Source organism: Myxine glutinosa, chromosome 5 (genome assembly GCF_964187855.1).
Source record: "Myxine glutinosa chromosome 5, kmMyxGlut1.1, whole genome shotgun sequence".
In the NCBI taxonomy this organism is placed as follows: domain Eukaryota; kingdom Metazoa; phylum Chordata; class Myxini; order Myxiniformes; family Myxinidae; genus Myxine; species Myxine glutinosa.
Genome location: NC_136265.1, coordinates 194064245 through 194088967, shown reverse-complemented (window position 1 = coordinate 194088967; position 24723 = coordinate 194064245). Strand labels below are relative to the sequence as shown.

The 24723-nt window shown below is 43.9% G+C and overlaps 1 protein-coding gene across 3 annotated transcripts in view; it reads right to left on the bottom strand.

Annotated features, from left to right (window-relative positions):
- LOC137428285 (spectrin beta chain, non-erythrocytic 1-like) overlaps positions 1-24723 on the bottom strand; it is a 261054-nt gene that overhangs the window by 187971 nt on the left and 48360 nt on the right. The window contains exon 1 of one of the 3 annotated variants that reach the window (XM_078779312.1): positions 3214-3662. The exons of the other annotated variants lie outside the window; for them this stretch is intronic. Within the exon in view, the coding sequence (XP_078635438.1) occupies positions 3214-3343 (130 nt within the window). The 5' untranslated portion in view covers positions 3344-3662. Of the gene's footprint in view, positions 1-3213; positions 3663-24723 lie in introns of those variants that run through there. 3 annotated transcript variants of the gene reach the window in all.

The window sequence follows — 24723 nt, the reverse complement described above, 5'->3', positions numbered from 1 at the left end:
CCTCACTCTCTTCAATCCCACTCCTCCCTCCAGGTCTTCAAAACAGCTGTTCACCACCATCTCTTATCTTCCCTGATCCAAAACCTTGATCTTTTCTACCCCCCACCCTCCCTCCCTTTTCTACCCCTTTTCTACCCATCCAAAACCCCTTTTCTACCCCTCCAAAACCTTGATCTTTTAAAACACCCCAAATCCGCCTCTTTCAATCTCCAACTTCTTTCCTGGAAGTCCTTGTAATTAACATATTGTTTATCCCGTGTACCCCGCCCCAGCCCTCTCTCTTCCACTGATCTCCCGATGTCGCTGTGTCTCTACTGTTGTTGTGCTTCCCTCTCTCCCTCGCTTGTCTCCCGCTCCCTTTATTTATATGCTCTTTGTGTTAGCTCTTATGCTAACTTCGAATTAGTATCCAAAAAAAAAAGGTCACTCATTCATGATATGCACACCAGGTCACTGTTGCTGCATTGTACATCTTGCAAACCATTGTTTACCAAAGCAGTGAGGGTGATGAAAATGATGGACATGCAGATATGGTTGGAATCCAGGTATGGTGTGAAGAAAAATGTGAACAGCATTCACAATTTTAGAACTAGGCAATGGTTTTGGAACTGGAACTGTTGCTTATGAACCATGTACATGCGCTCTTCATATGGGTTATCAATCATTTATATTCCAAATATAATAAGTTATATGTATGTCCACCAAATTGCATGTGTCTGTCATTCATGAGAACATAACTCCATAAAGACTGAAAATTAGCTAGTTGTTAGCTATTTGGTGGCCATCTTGGAAATGGTGACCATTTTAATGGACTTCTCATTGGTTACTCTGCTGGGTACCAATAATTTATAATTCTAGATATAATAAAGTAAGGTACATTTCCACCAAATTTCATGCGTCCATCATGATTTGACCAATGAAGGTAAATTTGGCCAGTTAACCGCTGTACTATACAGGGATTGTCTGTGCTCCATCTTTTAAATGCTGAGCGTCAAGCATTCATGAGAAATTCAGATAACGCGGCATTCAGAGAACATTCCTCGAGGAATAAAGTTTTCACACACAGTCAAATCAATACTTCTCTAAAGCCTGTTCATAATAAAACAAAAACAAAAAACCACCTTTAGAGGCCATTTTTCCCCGCAAAGCAGGGGTTGGCCTTTTTCGGGAACCGTGGTTGTTGTTGTTTTTTGGTCCCCTTTTTGAAGCAATGTTTTACGGCCAGATGCCCTTCCTGACGCCAACCCTTTTTGCCGCCTTTAACGACAAACAGGGAATTACCAGTGAACTGGTACTCAATTAGCCGACCTCGGAAGGATGACAGGCTGAGTCAACCCCCCTGGCGTTAATTCAGCGATCGAACCGGATTCGAACCCAGGATCCTAGGTATCCTAAGCCGGCACCCTTACAACCAAAACTTCCTGTTATGGTTCTTCAAAAGGAGGTTCCACATTGTCTTCCCTGGCTGAAACCTCAAGTTGATTCGTCAATCTATCATTCCTTTTCACCTTCATTTGTGAGGATCTACTGTAGACCATTACAACTAGATAAACAAAGAGCAATGTTCTCCGATATGGGTTTCTAAAAGCACATATAATTGCTCGGGTGGAAGTGAAGACTTCACTGTACTCACGACATTATAGAGAACGCAATGTGGTTTGAATCGTGACCAATTTGGTGGTCTACAACAACACGGAAAAAGGGGAAAAACAGTAACGGCATTTAGTATTGCCATTAATAGCACATTATTTCTCACTTTGGTAACCTCAAGTCCTGGGTACAAACCACCTGAACGTCAACGTGATAAGGCACCTTGTCCAATCCAGCACCTTCATGAAACAGTCAATTTTAGTTTCGTGTTCACGAAAGATTGAAAAGTACAAATACATACCAAATAAACAAACGAGCACTTTACGGCGAGACGTGACGGCTGAAGTAAATGGCAAGCATCGAAATGGCTTCATGAAGTGCGGCAATCGCAAAAAAAAAAAAAAGTGAAATCGTAACGAGTCAAACAAACTACAAGAGCAGGAAAAGGAAGGATGGGAGAGAATGCAGGTGGAAGAAGAGTAAATCTACAGCAGTGAAATTCAATGTGGACGGCAAAGAAAAGCCAAAACTTTAAATACCCAAATAAATACAATTTAGTGAAACAAATAAATAAAGGAATAAAAAGCCGCAGCACCATTCATTGAATACTTTTGTAACTTCTAACACTGCATTGTGCAATTGCAGGACCCAATTTGGCATCTCAGCTGTGAGATTTCTGCAATGAAATAATTAATCTTTGTTCACAACTTCGAGATGTGAATTTTTTTTTAAAAGGTCATGCAACACAAAAAAGATGTCAGTTAATAAACGTTTTAAAATTAATGATTACAATAACTGACGTTTAGAATATCCACTTTCACAAAACTCCCAAAGTGCAATCTATCAACTTGCCATTTGAAAATGGCGACATGTTGGACAGAAACTATGTGCCAGATAGGATTACATTACACACATTCATACAGTTCTGCACTACACAAGGGTTTTCATGGAAATGACTCAACGGCTTTACGCTTGATCTCCGAGTGAAACTGCAAGGTAGGTTATCGTGAAATTTGTGGGTGAAATGCTAGTGTATGGTCATAATTGATAGCAATGTGCCAACGGCAATGTTGAACATCAAAAAACAATCTTTCATTGTGAAAGAAATGTTTTAAACCCATACTATGGAGTGGGTAACTGGATCCACATCAGTCCTGTCGTGGCGTACCTTCCTTTCACCCATGAGCATGCACGTGTATCATTCATTTCAAAAGTACATGCGTGTCAAGAGAGTTTATGATGGAGCCGATGGCTCTCCCTTTTCTTGGCTTAAAGTTAGTTAGCAGCGTGCAAAGCCATAACGAAGGGAAGTAAGAAAGCTGGGCTTTGGAAATAAGGCACAAACTGTCAAACGTGGTTTCAGGTGACCCGAGAGCCGGGCAGACAGCGTACCAAAAGAAAAGAAGAAGAAAAAAACACCTTTAATGTTTCTATCAAATGCAATGTGCAACACGAATACAAATAACCAGCGATAGCACACCTGGGAATTGAAGTACACTGTGCGCCTGTGGAAGCAGCTAAAGTTCTTCAAGAAAAAAGTAAATACACGCAGGAAAGTTACAGAATAAGAACTTGTTACGAAGAAGGACTAATGCTCCAATGAGCTGTTTGAGAACTTCTTACCTTGAAGTTGTTTGAACCTGCCATCAAGTTGTGAGTAAATATACTGTTGTATAGCATGGTTGTGGCTTGGAGACGGTGTCCCATGTGAAGAGGTTGAGCGTGTGGAGTAGGAATCCTCGTCAGCCATCATAAGGTCTCCGTTCGGCACCAGTCTTCGACGGGCAACCGAAAGACGATGCTCAGCACAAAATAGACCCGATTGAAGAAGGAATGACACGACCTGCCCTCCACAGACCCAAATAAACCTGCTTTTCTTCTTCAGTCACTTTAGGACCACATAAAGAAACAGCCACCAGCTCTCGTCCTCCCATGGGTAGCCGCCACTACCCTTTACAGACACGTATCCTGCAGATCTTTCCCGATTACCCGTAATAGACACTGCAGTGTGATGCTGCAATCTACCGGCAGGTCTGGCACACCTTGCTTCCAACAGGCTGGACTGGAAAGAGAATAAGGGGTGGTGTCACGATCAACTAACCAACTGCATTTCTTGGGAACGCCCCCCGATAGATGGGTGGGCAGAGCAGTAGTGGTTGGGGAAGAAAAAAAAAAACACCACAGATTGAGGAGAAAATGCAGCTCGAGTTTGGAAACGGGGAGGAGTGGTCCATCCACGTGTAGATGTTGAGGTTTCACTGCGAGTAAACACATGGCCTTAGAATCATTGTGTAATTGAAACGACACAATATTATTCGTACAAGGAAGCTACAAATCCAGCAGCAAAAGTGTTCCAAACACATACACTCCGGCAACGAGCATTACATATATATACACATCTTAATTCAAGTAAAAAATCCAGCTGCAAATCCTTTCGAGATTTCTCCAACTTTTGCCAAGACATATCGACTAACACAACGCAGCTAGCTAAGAACGGATTGCCATGCATTTTCACTTTACAGAGCCAATAAAATCCCTCAATTGGCATGAGCGGGTTGGGGGCAAAGAAGATACAGAGGTCAATAACCCAAAGGTTGAATACACAGCATTCCAGACTCTCAGCAGTGGTTCCTTTTTGGGGTCGGGGCACACCCAAAACGCAAGCAGCAACTTGCAACCTTATCCTGAGGCTAATCACACTTGTGAATTTTCATTAGCTCTTTATACAGAAAGGCAATCCAGGCCTTCACAAGTTGGGATACATAGCATTGTTATTTCTAACAAACACACACGCACGATTGCTGAGTGCTGTGTGGTAAAGGTTCAAAGCAAAAAAAACCTTCACAACACCAAAGCCACATTTTGTTTATTATATTATGCGGTAAATATAGAGCTTGTTTATTTCTTATAAAGACTTTAAAAAAGCATAAACCCTGCAGATAACAACCACAGGCAGACACGTCTTGGTTGCTAGAATCGACGTGGCGATAGCCCGGTGTGTACGACACATGGCCCCTGGTCTCGCAACAGCGAAGGGGGTCCCATACTAAATGTTAAAGTCTCTCATGCATCACTCAAGAGCTGATCAAATGTATTATTATGCACATAGCATGACCTTCAAAACCAGGATAAGTAAAAGAGGAAAAGGAGGAAGAAGAACTGGTCAATGTAAACAACCGGTACAGAATCACTTGGCTTTTGTTTTGGTTTGGGTTACTGCCTTCCTTTGCAAACTCACCATTCATCGTCACAAGCCTGAAATGTCACAAGTCCCAGGAGCAAGTAAAGAGACTAGAATAGTGAAAGAAATCAATTGTAAACATCGCACATCGTATATTTGTTCGAGTCGTTTGTGGCCTATCTGATTGAAAGCAATCAGTGTCATTCTAGCTGTGATCTGAGCAGCTGAATGGTCTCGTTGGACAAACGGCACTTTTCGACTATCAAAAGGACGTTCGACCATGGCAGTTCAACCGCGGGTTAAATGATCAGTGTTCGAATCGCTTTCACGTTTAAACTGCACAACCATAAACCCGATTCAAACTGGCGACAAGTTGAACGTTCCATCGAGTGTGTGCGTGCACAAGGTATCTTCATCGTGTGTGTGCAATATACATCAATTCATGTCTCTCATTTGGATGTTATTATAGGCACTGCGAGATCCTGCATCATGGGTCGCCACCTCAGCACTAGGTGTTTAATACGATAACTTTGAATTTCAAAATGATCGGTCTTGCATATCCCATAATGCCACAGACGACAACAATTAGCTGTAATTTAAACCGGTTTTGGTGTGCCAACACCGTCCATCTATTTATAAGCGGTATAACATTTTACACTGGATCTGGTTTTACTCATGGTGAGACAGATGCACAAAATAGGCTGAAAATGGTTCACAAGTTTCACTAAGTGCTAGTATAAATGGAGTATAGGTGAATACGGGGTTATGGTTAAGCTTTGCGGCCTGGAAACTCAACAGCCAAATTAACTGGCTTGAGAGATTAACGGCCTGATGCTTCAGTTTGTACATAATAGCCCAGAATTCTGGCTCACTTGCCAGGATAATGATCGCGTGTCTCAGACTGGTATGTTCAGGTTAACTATCACAGCCAGACAGATTATCAGACAGGACTGTTGCCCTTTCAGGTTATATTGTGGTCAAAGTAACTGGTGCAGTCGTTAAACCTTCAAGGCCATGTTGAGTCTCTTACAAGTCAGGTGTTATTCAGACCAACATTCGTGCATACATACCAAGGCAATCCAATCTGTAAGTTACCCCTATAGTAGTGAGGCATCTTCAAGCACCAAGAAGACAGCACAAGACTGAAATACAACTTGATTAATGACAAAAAATCTATCTAAAAACACATGCTCTGCCATCTCTCACCAAACAAGTATTGATGAAAATCGATTTCATTATTTCATACAAAAAACATTTAAAGTTTAATAGTTGTGTGCATTATAGGGCTCTATGATTGTGGTCAAGCCTGGTGTTGGCTTAGCGGTTAGGGTGCCGGCTTGGGATCCCAGGATCCTGTGTTCGAATCCCGGTCGATCGCTGAATTAACGCCAGGGGGGTTGACTCAGCCTGTCATCCTTCCGAGGTCGGCAAAGTGAGTACCAGCTTGCTGGGATGAATGATCATGGTGTGTACCCCGATTTAGAATAGGTACACCGTATCCCTGTGCATCGTAAGAGCATGACCAAGGGTTGGCGTCAGGAAGGGCATCCGGCCATAAAAACATTGCCTCAAACAAGGAACCATGATTGTCATGGGGCCCGCAAGGCTAACCCCCGCTCTAACAGGGAAAATGGCCTTAAAACGATCATTCATTCATTCATAGGGCTCGCAAGATGGCCGAGAGGTACGTCGACTTGCCTTTAAGCTGTCGAGCCTGGGTTTGAATCACGACCCAGATATAAAACTGTCATGCCGGTGTTTTGCAGGCAGGGCGGTTCAGATTTGTGTCCCATCCCTCGGAGGGATGTTAAACGGGCGTCTCGTCTGCCGGTATTAGTTGGTGTACGCTAAAGATCGCCACAGTGTCCTTCATGAAGAGAAAGTGATTTATCACCAGCACCCTGACCAGATTACAAATTCCTACCGTAAATGTCAAGTTCATGAAAGATTTTTGCTAAAATCCTCCCTTGGCCAACCCCACAAGGACGTGGGAATAATTGTGGCCATGAAGAAGAAGAGGAAGAAGGAGAGGAGGCAGAAGAAGAGGAGGCAGAAGAGGAGGAGGCAGAAGAAGAGGAATAAGAGGAAGGAGAGGAAGGGGAAGAAGAAGAGAAATAATAAGGCGTGTGCATTATAGAAAGTAGCTCTTTATACTGTAAAAAACAAAACAAAAAAAAACAAAAAAAACGAGATTTACCTTGCACTTTCAAGATCCCACTTCCTACAACATTATACATTGATGAGGCACCTGAAGCTTGCTATGAAGAACCTGCAGGAAGGGATCTCCACATAAACAAATAGGTCAGTGTTAACAACAAGAAAAACTGCCTGGCCAAGGAATTTTTTTTTTTTTTTTTTGTATACAGAGTCGTGGCTCGTGAAAGAGCTAACATTTATCAAACAAACAAATCAAACAAACAAATCAAACAAACAAGCAAACAAAGTATATAAAAAGGGGAGCGGTCGACAAGATGGGGAGAGAAGGGGAGGAAGCACACAAACACAACATTTGAGAGCAGGGACATCGGGAGATGTGTGGGAGGGAGAGGGCCTGGGCGGAGGAAGGATAGGTATAAAACGCAAGGACACCAAGGACTTCCAGGAAACAAGTCAGCACCTCAAAAAAGTGGATTTGGTGTGAAATTAGCGGGGGTAGAAAAGATCAAGGTTTTGGATGGGGGAAGACAAGAGATGGTGGTGAACAGCCGCTTTAAAGACCTGGAGGGAGGAGCGGGATTGAAGAGAGTGAGGGAGTTTGTTCCAGAGGCGGGAGAAAAGAGGAATTAAGGAGTGAAGGTGAGCAGAGAGTCTTGATTTTGGCAGTTTAACCATAAGAGGGTTACAGGCAGATCTTGTGCGACCTGTAGGAACATTTGGGGGACAGAGGCCAGGGAGAGCTGGGGGAGCAAGGCCGGAGAGGAGTCGGTAGAAGATGGAAAGACCACCAACCTGCCTGCGGTGAGTAAGTGAAAGGCCCTCGGAGATAGCGTCATCGCGGGAGATTCCAATGATTCTCAACGCTTTGGTTTCAACAGCGTGAAGACGAGCTAGGTGTGAGGCAGGAGCACCGGCCCAGAGGGGAGAGCAGTACTCCATTGAGCTGTGGATGAAAGCCTTGTATGTGGTGAGGAGCTCAGGTGTGCCAAGGAAGGACTTCGCACGACGGAGGATGCCCAGTGGGCGACTGGCTTTGGAGGCCAGCTTGGAAATGTGGTTTTCCCAGGAAAGATCATGGCAGATAGTGAGACCCAAAAGCTTGAGCGACAGAACTTCTTGGAGAGGATTATTCAGAAAGTAGATGGGAGGGTAGTCCAGTCGGTCTTTTCGGAGAGACATCGTAAGAGTGTGAGATTTGTCAGGATTAAAAGACATGTTCCACTTGTTTGCCCAATCTGTGATTTTGTCCAGGTCTGCAGAGAGTGAGGAGGCTGCAGACTGCCGATCTGAGGGATGAGGAATGGAGCGGCAGAGAGTGGAGTCATCAGCAAAGAGATAGAGAGGATTTTCAAGAGAGTCAGAGAGATCATTGATGAAGACGAGAAATATGACACAAAATTATGTTTAAATTATTACACACATTATGTTTTTAACATAATGACAATTGCTTTGGTACAAAACTCCATCCAGAAGGAAACTATCAATCACTCAATCAATCAATCAACACTTTCATCGATAACCAAAATCTCCAAAGTGCTTTACAAAAAAGGAAGAGGAAAGAAAAAAAAATAAGGAAAAAGCAAGTGAACAAATACGGGATTTTGGGAGATACATATAAATAAATAAAAATCGCAACTGACACTTCATTGGTGAGACGAAAACTAAAGCAAAAATGGCGTTTCATTGCCACCTTAATGTAACAGCAGCTGTTGCCATCTGAAGTGTTTCAAACACACGCGCACACACAGTTGAATATGACTCAACGTTGACCTGCACCTCTTCGCTTGAGCCTGCGCTAAATAAAATGAGGCTCATCTCAGCTTTTAATAGGGTTTGAAGCAAAAACGATGCAATTACACAATGATGACAAAAATACGGCACAATGATGTAATCCACTCTGCAAACGACGTGTGGATAATATACTATTCATCTGGAACTATTTGCTATGTGCTTACATTTTAAAATTGGAAACAGAACAAAATGTTCCGAGATCCCAAACTCAGTTCAACACAAATGATTATAAGAGTGTACATACACCAGCGATGGAGTTAGCGCCCCGCCCTCAGCTACTGTTTGAACAGCTGGTTGTATCTGAGAACATTCCAGGTGCAACCGTTGAGACATACAGGTAGGTACACTAAGGGCAGAAAAAGAACAAGTCACCTCTTTCTCAATCTGACTGTGAATGCCGTCCACCAGCAGAATGCACAAAAAGACTGAAAAAGGTAAATCATATCGGAAGCGATCTACATATTACATACACAAAATGGTACAATTCCTCTCTTGCCTTCCATCTTTCTCCCTTCCAAAACGAATTAACCCATTTTATCCTCCACTATCATTTTTTTTTTTGCCCTAACCCACCTCACCCCACACCCCTCTCAAACCTTCACTACATATAATATGCATATAGCTCCTTACAGAGAAACATTGCTGTTTGCGACACATAACTTGTGCAAAAATATTATCTATATACAGCACATATTGTCAAGTGTTTGTGTGATAAGTCTTTACATATATATATATATATGTATATATATATATATATATATATATATATATATATATATATATATATATATATATATATATATATATATTGTTACAGACGCGGTTTAGATGTTATGATGGGCCGAGCGGATGGTCCAACCGCGACCGTTACAGGATCCCCAATTGGCCCGATTCCACCCGACGTTGACCAGATCGCACCACAGATATTCAATCGGGAAACCTCTAAAGCGACCGAAAGAGAAGGAAAAAAAAGAAGAAGACAGAGTACGGAGGAAGAACAGATTTATTATACACACACAAGCAAAAAGAAAGAGCGACCAAAATTATTTACAGCAATGGATGGAAGAAGCAGTCACACAGTGCATCGTGAGCTTATCCTATTCAATTTACTTAACCCCAGGACAACGAGTAGGACAGACGACGTTCACACTTACACGGGGGATATTGCAGGCAGGTAGGGCTTGAAGTGGATTGCTGGAGAGGGAGGCAGGGTCGGAGGCAGCAGCTCTCAATTCCTCGCGTTTTTGGCGGGAAAACCCTCCGTCGCGTATCCGCTGCCGATGCTGTAGACGTCACGCGCTGGCTCGGGCACACCTGCTCCTCTCCTTCTGGTGGAGCCGTCTCCCTCCTTTCAGCGCGTCTCTCCAAAGCTGGTTTCCTCTCCGAGTACCTCTCCTCTTTGGCTTGGAGCGTCTCGCATCTCACCGCTCACCGCTCCTCTCGTATGTCGCCTCTTCGCTCATCTCCCAGGTCATCTCCCGAAGCAGTCCCTTACAGTCGCTTTTATCACTCGGGGCGGAATCAAGCCGCCGGCTGCGAGGACACGCCTACCGGGTCGCTAACCGCGGTGCTGGTTGGCCAAGTGGGGTTGGCTCACTCCTCCCCTCTATGACGAGGTGGAGACACGCCTTTCTTCTCCGAGATTAGCACATGGGCAATGGCGGCTTGCGGGATTGAACACCACTCGCACCGCTTTTGAAAGGAACTTTGGAGAGCGGAGATGATTGGGGAAATTGGAAGGGCCTACGCTTATTTCGTTTGATACAATGCAGAGTCAATCTAGTGGGAAACACATATTTAACCTACATAGAATAAGGAAATAAACTATTTAAAAAGATATATCGTGGCCTGTGTGTAAGTTTCATGGAATTAACTAGGAGGACGGCTGCGACCATTATTTACATTACGAGGGTGTTACACATAACAAAACCACACTTTTTACATTCGTTACACTTCCTCCAAAATTGTTACACCTCTCAAAAACCGTTACACTTCTCAAATTCGTTACACTTCTCAAAACCGTTACAATATATATATATATATATATATATATATATATATATATATACATACACTACCGGTGAAAAGTTTTAGAACACCTCAATTTTTCCAGTTTTTATTGAAATTTACGCGGTAATGTCTCAATGTACTCTGAAATTAAGCATAGAACAAATAAACAATTGGAGATAAAAAAGAAATCATAGAATCATATCGTTTAACAAAATTTAATTTAAATTTTTGACTCAGCAAAGTAGCCACCTTTTGCAGATATAACCGCCGAACACACTTGTGGCATTCTTTCTACTATGGAAATCAAATATTGTTCCGGAAGTTCTTCCCAACACTGCTGCAGAAGTTCCCACAAATGTGTTGCACTTGTAGGTTGCTTTGCTTTCACCCTTCTGTCCAGTTCATCCCAGCTTGATGGGGTTTAAGTCTGGAGACTGTGCTGGCCATTCCATGATTTGAAGCCTACCGTCTTGTTCTTTTCCTCGAAGGTAGTTTTGACATAGCCTGGAGGTGTGTTTAGGGTCATTATCTTGCTGTAGGATGAACCCCTGACCAACTACGCGTATACCAGAGGGTATTGCATGGCGCTGCAAAATGCTGTGGTAGCCATTTTGGTTCAGGGTGCCAGTCACTCTGTGCAAGTCGCCGACTCTGGATCCAGCAAAAGAGCCCCAGACCATCACGCTTCCTCCTCCATGTTTGACAGTTGGTGTCACACACTGAGGAACCATCCTTTCGCCTACTCGACGACGTACAAAAACCCTGCGTGATGAACCAAAGATTTCAAATTTTGATTCATCGGTCCAGAAGACCTTCTTCCAGTCTTCAGTAGTCCACTGGAGGTGCTTCATGGCCCAGGCAAGCCCCTTTTTCTTATTTTGCCATCTTAGCAATGGCTTTCTTACTGCCACTTGACCTGTCAAACCTGCAGCTCGAAGTCTTCTCTTCACAGTTGAAACTGAGACTTGCTTACTTCGACCAGTGTTAAGCTGTGCTTGAAGCTGTTGTCCTGTGAGCCGCCTATCACGCAAGCTGTTGACTCTCAGAAACTTGTCTTCTGATTCTGTTGTGGCTTTGGGTCTGCCAGACCTCTTCCTGTCAGAGTTTCCTCCAGTTTGCAATATAAAACTTCCTGCAGTGCAATATTTTCCAAATAATGCTTCAGAGGGTGTAATAACAGTCTGTTCCAATACTGCTTTTATACAGACAGGGGGTTTGTAATCAAGTAATCAGCAGAGGTTGGGACACCTGTAGGAATTGTTTGCATCAACTTTCAAGGCTTAATTTACTTACATTGCTGCAGAACAGCTATAAGTTGTTAACCCATTACTTGTTCCCTGAAGAAGGCCTTTTTTTTACAACATAACTGTGCAATTTACATTATTTTCCCGTTTTTGCTAACATAAACTATTTTTTTAACCTCGAGCAATTTACTGCTTACCTTTGTACCATTTCAGGTTATTCACTGGACAATAAACTGCGTAAATTTCTATAAAAACTGGAAAAATTGAGGTGTTCTAAAACTTTTGACCGGTAGTGTATATGTGTGTATATATATATATATATATATATATATATATATATATATATATATATATATATATACATGCTACGAGGTTCCTTCCACCGCCTGCTCGCCATCTTCGCGGGACGTGCTAGGACCGTGGAGAGCCGGACGGGGCCGTTCCTGGACGACCACATCGACGCGTTTGGCGGAACATCAACCTGCCTGCAATTCCCTGTGTGAGTGTGACAGGCCCGAGTCTGGGCGTTAAGACTAAGACTGTTTAAGTGCTGCTCTGTGTCTCTGCGTCCCGATCATTGTACATACGTGTGGGAATAATAATTAAACCTGTGTTCTTCCTTTTCCATTCGATCATTCCAGTGATTTCCTCATTGGCTAAGCGTGGTACGAATAGAACCGCTCGAATCAGGTTCCACTTGTAATGAAATTGTATCTAAGTTGAACCCAGGTGTTATGCTCTCTCCAACTACTGAGAGGCGTCTCTAAGAACTCGGACGGCCATCGCTCTGGATCATACCTGTGACATTTAATCTGTGACACGTGGACTCGAATGGTGTGTATATGTAGATGAACGAGGCTTGCTTGCACTGATTGATAATTGCTGAACTTCTCCTTGATAATATAATCCTGATATATTGCATGATCGTATTTTTACAGGATGTTGCCAGAGATCGAATCGTCATTAAACCTACTATTGGGACAATGTTGTGGATTTGACTTTCATAACACCACGACTAAGACTGCATGGACCACGTGGTACTCAATTCGCTCGGTGTACCCAAATCACATGTGGCTCATGCGAGGCTTGCTTCCTCCCTTCCGTGGCGGCGCAGGGATTTAGGTACGAGCGAGACTTGGTCCCGAAACCATACCTTGTGTTTTGCCCGGATTAGGCGTTTCAAGTCTCCCGGTTCCGCCAAGCCCAGAAAGAACAAGGGGATGGTAAGGGGAAGAAGGGCGGCAGAGAACCATAACAATGTGTGTGTGTGTATATATATATATATATATATATATATATATATATATATATATATATATATATATATATATATATATATATATATATATATATATATATCCCAGTAAAGATACCTGTCATTGACAGGGGTTCATAGATACCTCATCTGAAATGAGCAACTTTTTTTGAGTGTGTATTGGTAGAAACGTGAATAAAGTGTAAATATTCAATGAGCAATAATTCAATAAGCGTCCTCCACACTTCCTCTCCCTTCTAACTCTTACCTCCATCTCCTCCAACCCTCTTCCTCACTCTGTCCCCCCCCCCACCCCCTCAAACAACACCTCACTGTACCTCATGCAATCACCATCAAACCTTTTGTCCTCCCCATCCTTCTTTTGTCCTCCACTTGCTCTGCTTAACAAAACTTTCCTTCTTCAAAATGTCTCCGATTCCTTAATATCTCTTCCTGGTTACTCCCTCCTCCGGTATGATAGACCTGAGCCTCGTCTTGGAGGTGGGGTTGGTATCTTTATCAAAAACTCTCTGCCTCACTCTCCCTGCAATGCCCTCTCTCCACCAAACCCCCAGAAGTACCAATGGCTACGGCTTCCCCTTCACTCCCACCTTTTGTTAATATGTGTGTTGCGCCGTCCACCAAACAGCGATGACTCCATCTACATCTCGCTGTCTGATAACATGGACTAACTTCTATCTACTCATCCCAACTCTTTTCCTCATATGTGGTGATTTCAACTGTCATCATGTCAGCTGGCTGGGTGTGGGTACCTCTCACACCAGCCATGGCACCTCAGCAAAGGACTTTTGCTACCAACTGGGACTGACAACATCTGTCAATTTCCCGACCCGGATCTCAGTCAACGGAGCATCTTCTCTTCTGGACTTGGTTATGACAAACTTCCCTGCAAATGTCTGCTGCTCTTCTTCTACTCCAATCGGTTTATATGACCATATGCTTGTTAAAGTGGACACCTCTCTGGCCATTCTCAGAGAGCCTCATCAGCGTTGACAAGTCTGGCATTTCACTCAGGCCAACTGGCACGGTCTTCAAGCAGCCATCAATCATCTGGATTGGTCTCCCATCTCCACCACCTCTGACATCAACACATCCTGGGAATTCTTGAAAAGTAAATTGCTCTCTCTCATGCACAGATTTATCCCATCTCGTCTTTAGTTGTCATACCCTTCCTCCCATCCATGATACATGGAATCTTGTGGTGAGGCAGTTGCCCTGAAACAACTTGCCTTCGCCTCCTGGAAGGCAAATCCAATGGAAGAAAATCTCATTTCCTTTCACAAAGCCCGGAACAAGTGTGTGTCTACCCTCAGGAGAGCCAGGAAACAATATCTCTCAACTCTATAGACTGAACTCTCAAACCTATCTCCCTCTTCCAAATCCTGGTGGTGTCTGGTCAAATGTGTTTCTGGTGTTTGTTCCCCCTCCATCCCCTCAACAACAACAGGCATTTTAAGGCCATTTTCTCTGCAAGAGTGGGGGTTAGCTTTGCGGTCCCCATGACAATCTTCTCCATTTTGCCCTATTTTCTGCATCTCCCCTTGTTAACCCCCTTGCCCGCATTTCTTCTTCGACCATCTTTCGCCAAGTCTTTCTCAGTCTTCCCTGTCCTCTTCGTCCTTCTACATTCATTTCCATCACGCTTCTCAACCAGTCACTTTCATCCTTCCTCAACACATGACCAAACCATCTCAACCTGTTCCTCTTCACAGCATCAATCACAGGCTCTATTCCCATCATCTTTCGCAATTCATCATTTGTCTTCCTCTCTCTCAACGATACTCCGCACATCCGTCGAACCATTCGCATTTCCACCCTTTCCAACCTTCGTTGCTGCTCTACGTTCATTACCCATGTCTCGCTCCCATAAATCATAACACTTCTCACACATGCAGCATACACCTTTCCCTTCAGCTTCAACGACACTCCCCACCTTGTCAGCATGCCACTCAGTTCCCGAAACTTCTTCCATGCACATCTCACTCCAGCAACCGTTGCCGAGTCTGATCCACCTTCTCCATTCAGCATGTCTCCTAGGTAACAAAATGTTTTCACACCTTCCAGCTTCACACCGTCTCCAAGATCCAACTCAACATTTCCTCCATCTGCAACTCCCTCTGTGCCACCTTACACTTGAATGTAGCTGCCACACTGGTTAATGACCCTCTCAAACCACTACATTTTTGATGAACCCACTCAGCGCACATTGTGAATTGAATGGAATTCACTCCGACACCCTTCCTGCACACAGCACACGGCCACTTCCCAGTTCTTTCCACCTCACCACATGCTTTACCACTTACCATCACCTTCGTTTTTCCGATATTCACCTTCAGACATTTTGTCTCCGTACATTCCTTCCACTTGTTCATCTTTTCCTTCAGTCCATCCATACTTTCTGCAATCAACATCGGATCATCTGCATACAAGAACTCCCACGGTAAACCCTCCTTTACGTTCCGAGCTGGCACCTCCATCACAGCTACAAATAGGAGTGGACTTAGTACCGACCCCTGATGCACTCCCACCTTCACCTCAAACTCACCACTGTTCCCGTCCTTCGTCCTTACAGCTGTGCACGCTCTTTTGTACATTGCCATCAATCCTCTGATCAACCATTCCTCCACTCCTAACTTCGTCAATGCCCAGGTCAATACTTCACGTGGAACCCTATTGAATGCTTTCTCCAGATCAACAAACCCAAGAAACAACTTCCTCCTCTTCTCCATGTACTTCGCCTGCAACTGCCTCACAATAAAAAGCACGTCTGTCGTTCCTCTTCCTGGCATAAATCCAAACTGCATTTCGTCAATCTTCACTTTCTTGCTTATTCTCCTCTCCAACACCCTTTCCAATACCTTCATTCCATGCTCCAATAACTTTATCGCTTGATACGAGCCACAGTCCAGAGGGTCACCTTTCCCCTTGTATAGAGGGACGAGGGTACTCAGTTCCCAATCCACTGGAATGCAGCCTTCTTTCACCACCAGATTACAGATCTCTGTCATTCTCTTCACACCCCAATTTCCCGCTGCCTTCAACATATCTCCCACAACTCCCGTCAGCCCTCCCGCTTTTCTACTCTTCATCGCTTTTATCGCTTCCTCAACTTCCCTCTCGGTTATCTTCTCTGCCGGTCCTAAAACTGGGTTACTCTCTATGTTGCCATCCCATTCATTCTCTGCATTCAACAGTATTTCCATATATCTCTTCCATCTTCCTTTAATTCCATCTGGGTCAACAACGATTTGTCCCACTTCATCCTTCAAGCAACTCACCCCCATCACATCACACCTCTCTTTCGCTATCTGCTTTGCAATCCTGAATACCGCTCTCTGACCCTCTTCCAAATCCAAGCGTTCTCTGAACATTTTCCTACATGCCTCCTGCGCCTTTGCTACCTCTTTCTTTGCAGCCTTCTTGGCTGCCTTATAACTTTCATGCTCTGCATTTTCTGTTCCCATACCCTTCGCCTTCTGCCACTCCTTGAGCTTCCTCCTCTTCTCGTCAATCTTCTTTCCAACTTCATCATCCCACCACCATGTTTCCGAGTGCCTCGGTGGTCCTTTTGTCCATCCACATACCTCAGCAACGGCTCCCAACAGACTATCTTTCATTGACATCCAACCACTTTCAAGCTCAACCACATCATCCTCTGCCATACTCAGCCTCTCTTTTAATGCCTCCCTCACCATCACCTCTTTCAACCTCCACACCGTCATTCTCGGTTGGTACTTCACCCGCGAGCTCTCCTCGCACCTTTCACCGTTATGTCGCAGACAACCAAGGGGTTCTGTGAAACAGCCTCCTCCCCCGGGATCACCTTTGTGTCCCGGAGTTGCCCCCTATCTCGCCTACGCACCAGCAGGTAGTCAACGGTTGTCGTCGACCTACCTGACGTGTATGTAACAAGCTTATTATCCTCTATCTGGAACTGAGTATTACAAATCAACAAATCAGCTCCATCAGCAAACTCCAAAATCCTTTCACCTTCTCCATTTCTCACACCATATCCATAACCCCCATGAACTCCCTAAAAACCATCCATACTCCTTCCCACATGTCCATTTAGGTCTCCTCCTACCACAACGACTTCCTCATCTTTCACGTTTTCCATCAGCTTCTCGATTGCACACCAGAACTTGTCCTTCTCTTCGTCGCTCCGACCAATCTGCGGAACATATCTGCCTCACATCCCCTTTACAGGAAAGCCATCACATCCTCACCTCACATCCCCTTTACCTCTCAGACCCCTTTACAGGAAAGCCCCAAATTTGTACCCACTCCGAAAGATTCTGTGCTCCTCATGGAATTCTTACATTCTTCACGAGTAATGGCTGAAGAGATTCGTCAGTGGACGGACAGATCATGATCTTATTTTGTTATGTGTGCACCACAGCATAACCAATGGTTGGCCTGACTCAGATACAAAGCCCCAGGCATATTCACTGCACAAATCTGAACTCAGCATTCAAGATGGTGTGATCTTGTGGAGTCGTACAGTCATCGTGCCCACATCATGGAGAACTAGAGTGCGAGAAATGCTCCATGAGGCACACACAGGAATGATGCGAATGAAGATGTTTGGGCAGAGCTTTTTTGGTGGCTGAATCTCAATTTAGATATCGAGGGTACAGTTCGCAACTGCATTTCTTCTCAGGTGAATACAAAGTTGCCTGCATCATCGCCAAAGCATCCTTGGGAATGACCCCATAAACCTTGGGAGCGTTTACACATTGACTTTGCTGGGCCATTTTTGGGCAAAATGTTCCTTGTCATTACTGATGCCAATTCTAAGTGGATGGACATGTACCCCATGACAGCAACTTCATCAGAAGCAACCATTGGCACACTAAAGACCACTTTTGCCTCACATGGATTACCCATGACTAGTATCAGATAATGGCCCGTCATTCAGCAGTACAGAATTTCAAAAGTTTATGGATGCCAATGGAATTTCCCACCTTACCTCAGCACTGTAACATCGAGGGTCCAATAGGTTGGCTGAACGTTCAGTGCAAACATTCAAGGGGGCTATGACAAAGCTCAACCAGAGTAGCATCGAGTCAAAAGAGGCCCGATTCCTTTTCAAATACCAGATAACACCCCATCCGAGCACTAGGAGAGCACTATCAGAGCTTTTGGTGGGAAGAAAGCTGAAGACCCACATTGATCTGCTACAGCCAGATAAGTCTGCAAAGGTCCGCAGAGTCCAAGAGAAGCAGAAGTCCTAGCATGACAGATACACTAAGGAGAGACATTTTAATGTGGGAGATTGTGTGTAGGTTCTCATTTTTGGTAGTGGCAATTGCTGTCTGGGAGGTACTGTTGTGGAGAAATTAGGTTCGTCCCATTGTGTAAAACATTTGAATGGCCGGATGGTCAGGAGACGCGTGGATCACGAGAGACTGTCAACCACTGACTCAACCCTAGGATGCATGCATGGCTCGAGGGCATTCTATGGGCAGCCGGGTCCATTGGACCCGAGCCATGTATCCTAGGTGTACAGGTGACATGTCCTGTCCATCAGAACCATCCACCGTAGCTACCACACTGGAAAGATCTGCAAATATTCTGGAACGCAACGCTCCAGAAGAAGGCTCTCACAAAGAACCTTATCAGGGAGCTCCTGCTGCAGGGGAAAGTAAACCACCACCTCCCGTGGCACCATCGGAAGAGGGTGTGCTCTTCTCGCTCCAGAAAGCTTCCTAATCGACTGGACTCATGATCAGCATGCATTCAAGAGTCAACTTGGAATGAACTTTCAATGAAGATTCAGTTTTACATTTGGACTCAGTGGAATGCATGCAGTATTTCATATTTTATATTCTCGACTCCATGTTGGCATGCTTAAACTCGGTGGTGTAATGTTTAAAGCGGCCACTCCGACTCTGGGAGGTCGGTGGTTCAACCCCGGCTGAGATACTAAATATTTAAAATGGTATGTGCTGCTTCCTTGCTTGATATTTAGCATTTAAGAGGATAAAAGCACGCACAATCCCATAGCTTGACATTCATGTAGAGGAGGAAATTGCTCCTTAGGAAATGCTCCGCTAAGTGTAGCGAGAAAGGCGGGGCCAGTGTTGCGTCATCCCTGGTACCCACAGTGCCCCGGAAAGTGATGGCAATTCCCCCAAGCTTAGTGGCTGTGTTTGACTTGTCTAACAGTCGCAAGTCGGTCTTGTGTATTCGTCTGTATGTGTGGGAGATGTGAGTGTGTGTATGGCAACTCCACTACGAGCTTTATATCCTGTTAAAAAAACTCTTGGGTGAAAAAAATGATGGATCCAGGTCTCACCATATGTCAGAATCTACTTTATGAAATAATCTCTCTCCATCTGGTAGGTAGCCTGGTGTTGGCTTAGCGGTTAGGGTGCCGGCTTGGGATTCTAGGATCCTGGGTTCGAATCCCGGTCAATTGATGAATTAACGCCAGGGGGGTTGACTCAGCCTGTCATCCTTCTGAGGTCGGCAAATTGAGTACCAGTTCACTGGTAATTCCCTGTGTGTCGCAAGAGGCGACTAATAGGGTTGGCGGCAGGAAGGGCATCCGGCTGTAAAACATTGCTTCAAAAAAGGGGACCATGGTCCCCAAAAAAGGCCAACCCCTGCTCTGTGGGGAAAAATGGCCACTAAAGGTGGTTCTTTCATCTGGTAGCCTTCTAGATCTCTGCAATAGCCATACAAGTGGTCTTCTCAAACACGAGGTCCTTTGATACCCATTATGGACCAGGTTTATCAAATTTAAAGCGAGAATGAACGATTGTTTCTATACTTCCGACAATTACATCCAATTTGTCTGCTATTTGACAAATAGTCATCCGGCAATTCTTTGAATTTAGCTGTTCAACATGTTTAATTAGCTGGCAGGATATCCTAGAGGAACACACGCTCTCCTCTGAACTGTCTAGCCTAGGAATGAATCCAAACCTGGCTACAAGTTATCTTCTTGGTGTTTCGCATGCAGGACAAGCGACCAATATGTGTCCCGTCTCTCAGAGAGATGTTAAACCGGGAATCCTGTCTGCCAGCATTATTTAGGTGTCATTAAATATGCCACGGTGTCCTTCGCAAAGAGTAAGCAAGCTATCGCCGGCCCCCCAAGCAAATCACAAATTCCAGCAGCTAGTCGAGTGTCCTGGGAAAGTGAGACAATCTAGGATTGCAAATCTTGCCAAATAAACTACTCGGCAGCACGGACACCTTGTGGTGGTGATGATGATGATGATGATGATGATGATGATGGTGATGATGATGATGGTGGTGGTGGTGATGATGATGATGATGGTGATGGTGATGGTGATGATGATGATATGCATGTTTATTCTTTATTTCAATGACAGCAGTTGGTTGTATCTGAGAATTCTCATGCTCATTCATTACAAAGCCATTTTTCTTAAAACTCACTAAAACACCCTGCACCACCAGATGATGCACACATATAGTCTGCTGTGAAGTTAAACTGGTTTGACGTTCTCCTTCACAATCTATATATACTCGTATAATGGAGGGAGAGTATATGTATATATACTGTATATTTGTTATATATTTCATCTACTCCTCTGAGAGGATTTGAACTGAGGTGCTGAAACCTTCAGGGATTAATGAGGGCACCCTGAAGTTGTGCCTTTGCAAGTTTCATGTGATTCCATCAAACTTTGGGGAAGAAAAATTTCAGCCATGTTGGCATTTTCTTCCTTTGCACTGGTAGGATAGCCGAGAGGCACGCACACTCTCCTCTAAGCTGTGCAGCGTGGGTTTGATTACCAAACCAGATATACACCATCAGCCCGGTGTTTCACAGGCAGGGGGATTCATCAATGTGTGCGCCGTCCCTCAGATGCACGTTAAACGAGCGTCCCATCTACCAGCATTCGATGGTGGATGTTAACGGCCACCATTAACCCATATTTCTTGTGGGGTCGTGGCCTGTGGAAACTTGGCCCCGAGTATTCCCTAACCGGCTGGTTAGGCCTGACTTAAGACTAGTTAGGGCAGAAATTTTGAATTTGGGCATAGTGCCAGCGATAACTCACCTTCTCTTTGCAAATGACACAATGGAAACGTTGAAGAAGAAGAAGAAGAAGAGGAAGAAGAGGAGAGGGTAAAATTAGAATTATGCGAGCTATACAACAACAGTGTATTATATATGAACATAAGCAGTACGCATGTTTTTGCTTACTATACGCAACCCAGGTTATTTTTTTTATTTTTGGGAGCGATTGAGGCAGCGGTATGTTGCCTATACACCACCCAAATAAAGGAATGTGTAGAAAATAAATAACCTGTTGCACGCTTGGAACAAGATCGCCCATAGGGCAGGTACTCTGCTATGGTATGGATAATCATAAGGAAAATACCATGACGCCTCCTCCTCCTCCTCCCACCCACCTGGCCGCTCCACAGGAAGGATGTGCTTCAAATAAACTTAATGACAGAGTCATGTTCCACAGCACTAGTGACAATATTGATGGCCATCACAGTTTTACCCAGAATGCTTTGACAAGCATCGATGCCATTTCCTCTACAACTTTCTCAGAGTAAACATTATCAATACACAAAATGTTTAGCAGTGAATATTATTTTCGCATGTCATGTGTCACATGTTTCACATTTTAAATTATATTTTTCACATTAATAAAAACGTCCGCACCAACTTTTAAAAACCCTCATATACAAAAGTATAATAAAACAAACAAAAGACTTCCTCCGTTTTAATAAACATTCTTTTCTGATCAGACCCTTGAGTTGAGAAAGTGAGATAATGGATATTTAATGCGTCTTTACCAACCATGCATTTTGTCGAGCAGCACTTTGACATAATTTACTGGTTTAGTAAATTATTTTGTATATTCAGTATTCACCTCCCTCTTGTTCTGTTACTGAAAACCTGTCGCCGAGTCATTTTACTCGCTCTGGAGCACGTGATCAAATCCACATTTACTTAAGATTGAACGATATATTTTGAATAAGAGTTGTTGTGATGACATAGCTCTAAATTCCTGCTTGTGGTTCAAGGGTGGGTCAAGCCACATCGTTTTCAAAAAAAACGTTTTGTGACAGTAAAACACAGAATTCCTCTTTTAATTGCTGGATAAATATCTCATTTTCAACATTTAAGATTCAAATTTCTTAGCAATACAAGAAGAAATGTTGTTTTAGCATGCAAGAAAGACTTTCACAAAGTCAAAATCGATACCTTTTTTTTTTTTTTTAACACAAAACATCAAATACGCACGCACACAAACACATACACTCTACATATTATACACACAAACACACATACATCTTGTTTTTTCATTTCTGTTCCTCACAATTCTATCTCTCCCTTTTATTCACACACACACACACACACACACACACACACACACACACACACACACACACACACACACCTTGTTTTTCTACTTTTGTTTCTCACAATTCTATCTCTGATGATTTTCAATACTTATTTCTCTTTTTCAATTCTTATTTTAAAAATGCATTTAATTAATTGTACAGTATCGGTTTTTTTTGGGGGGGGGGGGGGGGGGTTTGTATACAAGATCGAGGCTCGTGAAAGAGCGAACATTAATCACACAGAAAGACAAACAGACACATAAAACAAATAACATCGGGAGCGGTAGACAAGATGGGGAGAGAAGGGGGAAGGACACAAACACAACATTTGAGAGCAGGGACCGAGAGACATGGAGACATCGAGAGAACTGTGGGAGGGAGAGGGCTTTGGGGGGGAGGCATGGGAAGGGTGGGGGTGGGAGAGGTATAAAACATATGGACACTGCCAAGACTTCCAGGAAAGAAGTTGGAATTTCAAACAAGGTGGATCTGGGGTGAATTAGCGGGGGTAGAAAAGATCAAGGTTTTGGATGGGGGAAGATAAGAGATGGTGGTGAACAGCTGTTTTAAAGACCTGGAGGGAGGAGTGGGATTGAAGGGAGTGAGGGAGCTTGTTCCAGAGGCGGGAGAAAAGAGGAATGAAAGAGTGAAGGTGAGCAGAGAGCCTAGATTTTGGCAGTTTAACCATCAGAGGGTTGCTGGCAGATCTTGTGCGACCTGTAGGAATATTTGGGGGACAGAGCACAGAGAGAGCTGGGGGTGCAAGGCCGGAGAGGAGTCGGTAGTCGGTTGTTCCTAAACTTAAATATAAATAATTTAAAGGATTTCTGTAAATGATGTTAATTTCACAACATCCCATATTCAACTTTATTTAAATTGTAAACCTCAAACATAGTTCCTCTACCTAAAGCAAGAGCCTTAACCCGTAAGCAATTGACTAGTTTCCCGACTGCATGGATCATCATCTGGGCACCTTCTTCCTCGAGGTTTCAATCCTTTCAGCCCAGGACCTCTCCAAACGGTGGGTCCACAACCTCGATCATGGATCCACATCAATAGATGGTACATCAGTATATCCACAACCTCAGTTGCGTCCGGGCAGTCAGTCAACCCATCAATGCAACATCACTTATTCTAACTTTACTCGCAATAGGATTTAATGTGTTATCATATATTTATAACTTTCCTTACACACTCGATACTATGATAATATCATTAAGTCATGCACATCTTACCTTAAATACACCATTTATACCAACCAGCACGACCACACCACCTACCTCTCGATCAAACTGTATTTCAAATTAATTACAAATCGTCACCTATAACGGTTTTTGGCATGCTGCCGTATACTATCAACCACTGATTCATAGCAACAATGATTTATAGTATATTTAATTCTTATATAATAATATAATAATAACCACCTTTAGAGGCCATTTTTCCCCGCAAGCGGGGGTTGGCCTTTTTCAGGAACCGTGGTTGTTGTTTTTTTTTCTTTTTTTCGGTCCCCTTTTTGAAGCAATGTTTTACGGCCGGATGCCCTTCCTGACGCCAACCCTTTTTGCCGCCTTTAACGACAAACAGGGAATTACCAGTGAACTGGTACTCAATTAGCCGACCTCGGAAGGATGACAGGCTGAGTCAACCCTGACATAATTCAGCTGACAGGCTGGGCCCCGTGCTTTTTCTGGTCTTCATCAATGATCTCTCTGACTCTCTCGAAAATCCTCTCTATCTCTTTGCTGATGACTCCACTCTCTGCCGCTCCATTCCTCTTCCCTCAGATCGGCAGTCTGCTGCCTCCTCACTCTCTGAAGACCTGGACAAAATCACAGACTGGTCAAACAAGTGGAACATGTCTTTCAATCCTGACAAATCTCACACTCTTACTATGTCTCTCCGAAAAGATCGACTGGACAACCCTCCCATCTACTTTCTCAACAATCCTCTCCAAGAAGTTCTGTCGCTCAAGATTTTGGGTCTCACTATCTGCCATGATCTTTCTTGGGAAAACCACATTTCCAAGCTGGCCTCCAAAGCCAGTCGCCGACTGGGCATCCTCCGTCGTGCGAAGTCCTTCCTCGGCACACCTGAGCTCCTCACCACATACAAGGCTTTCATCCGCAGCTCAA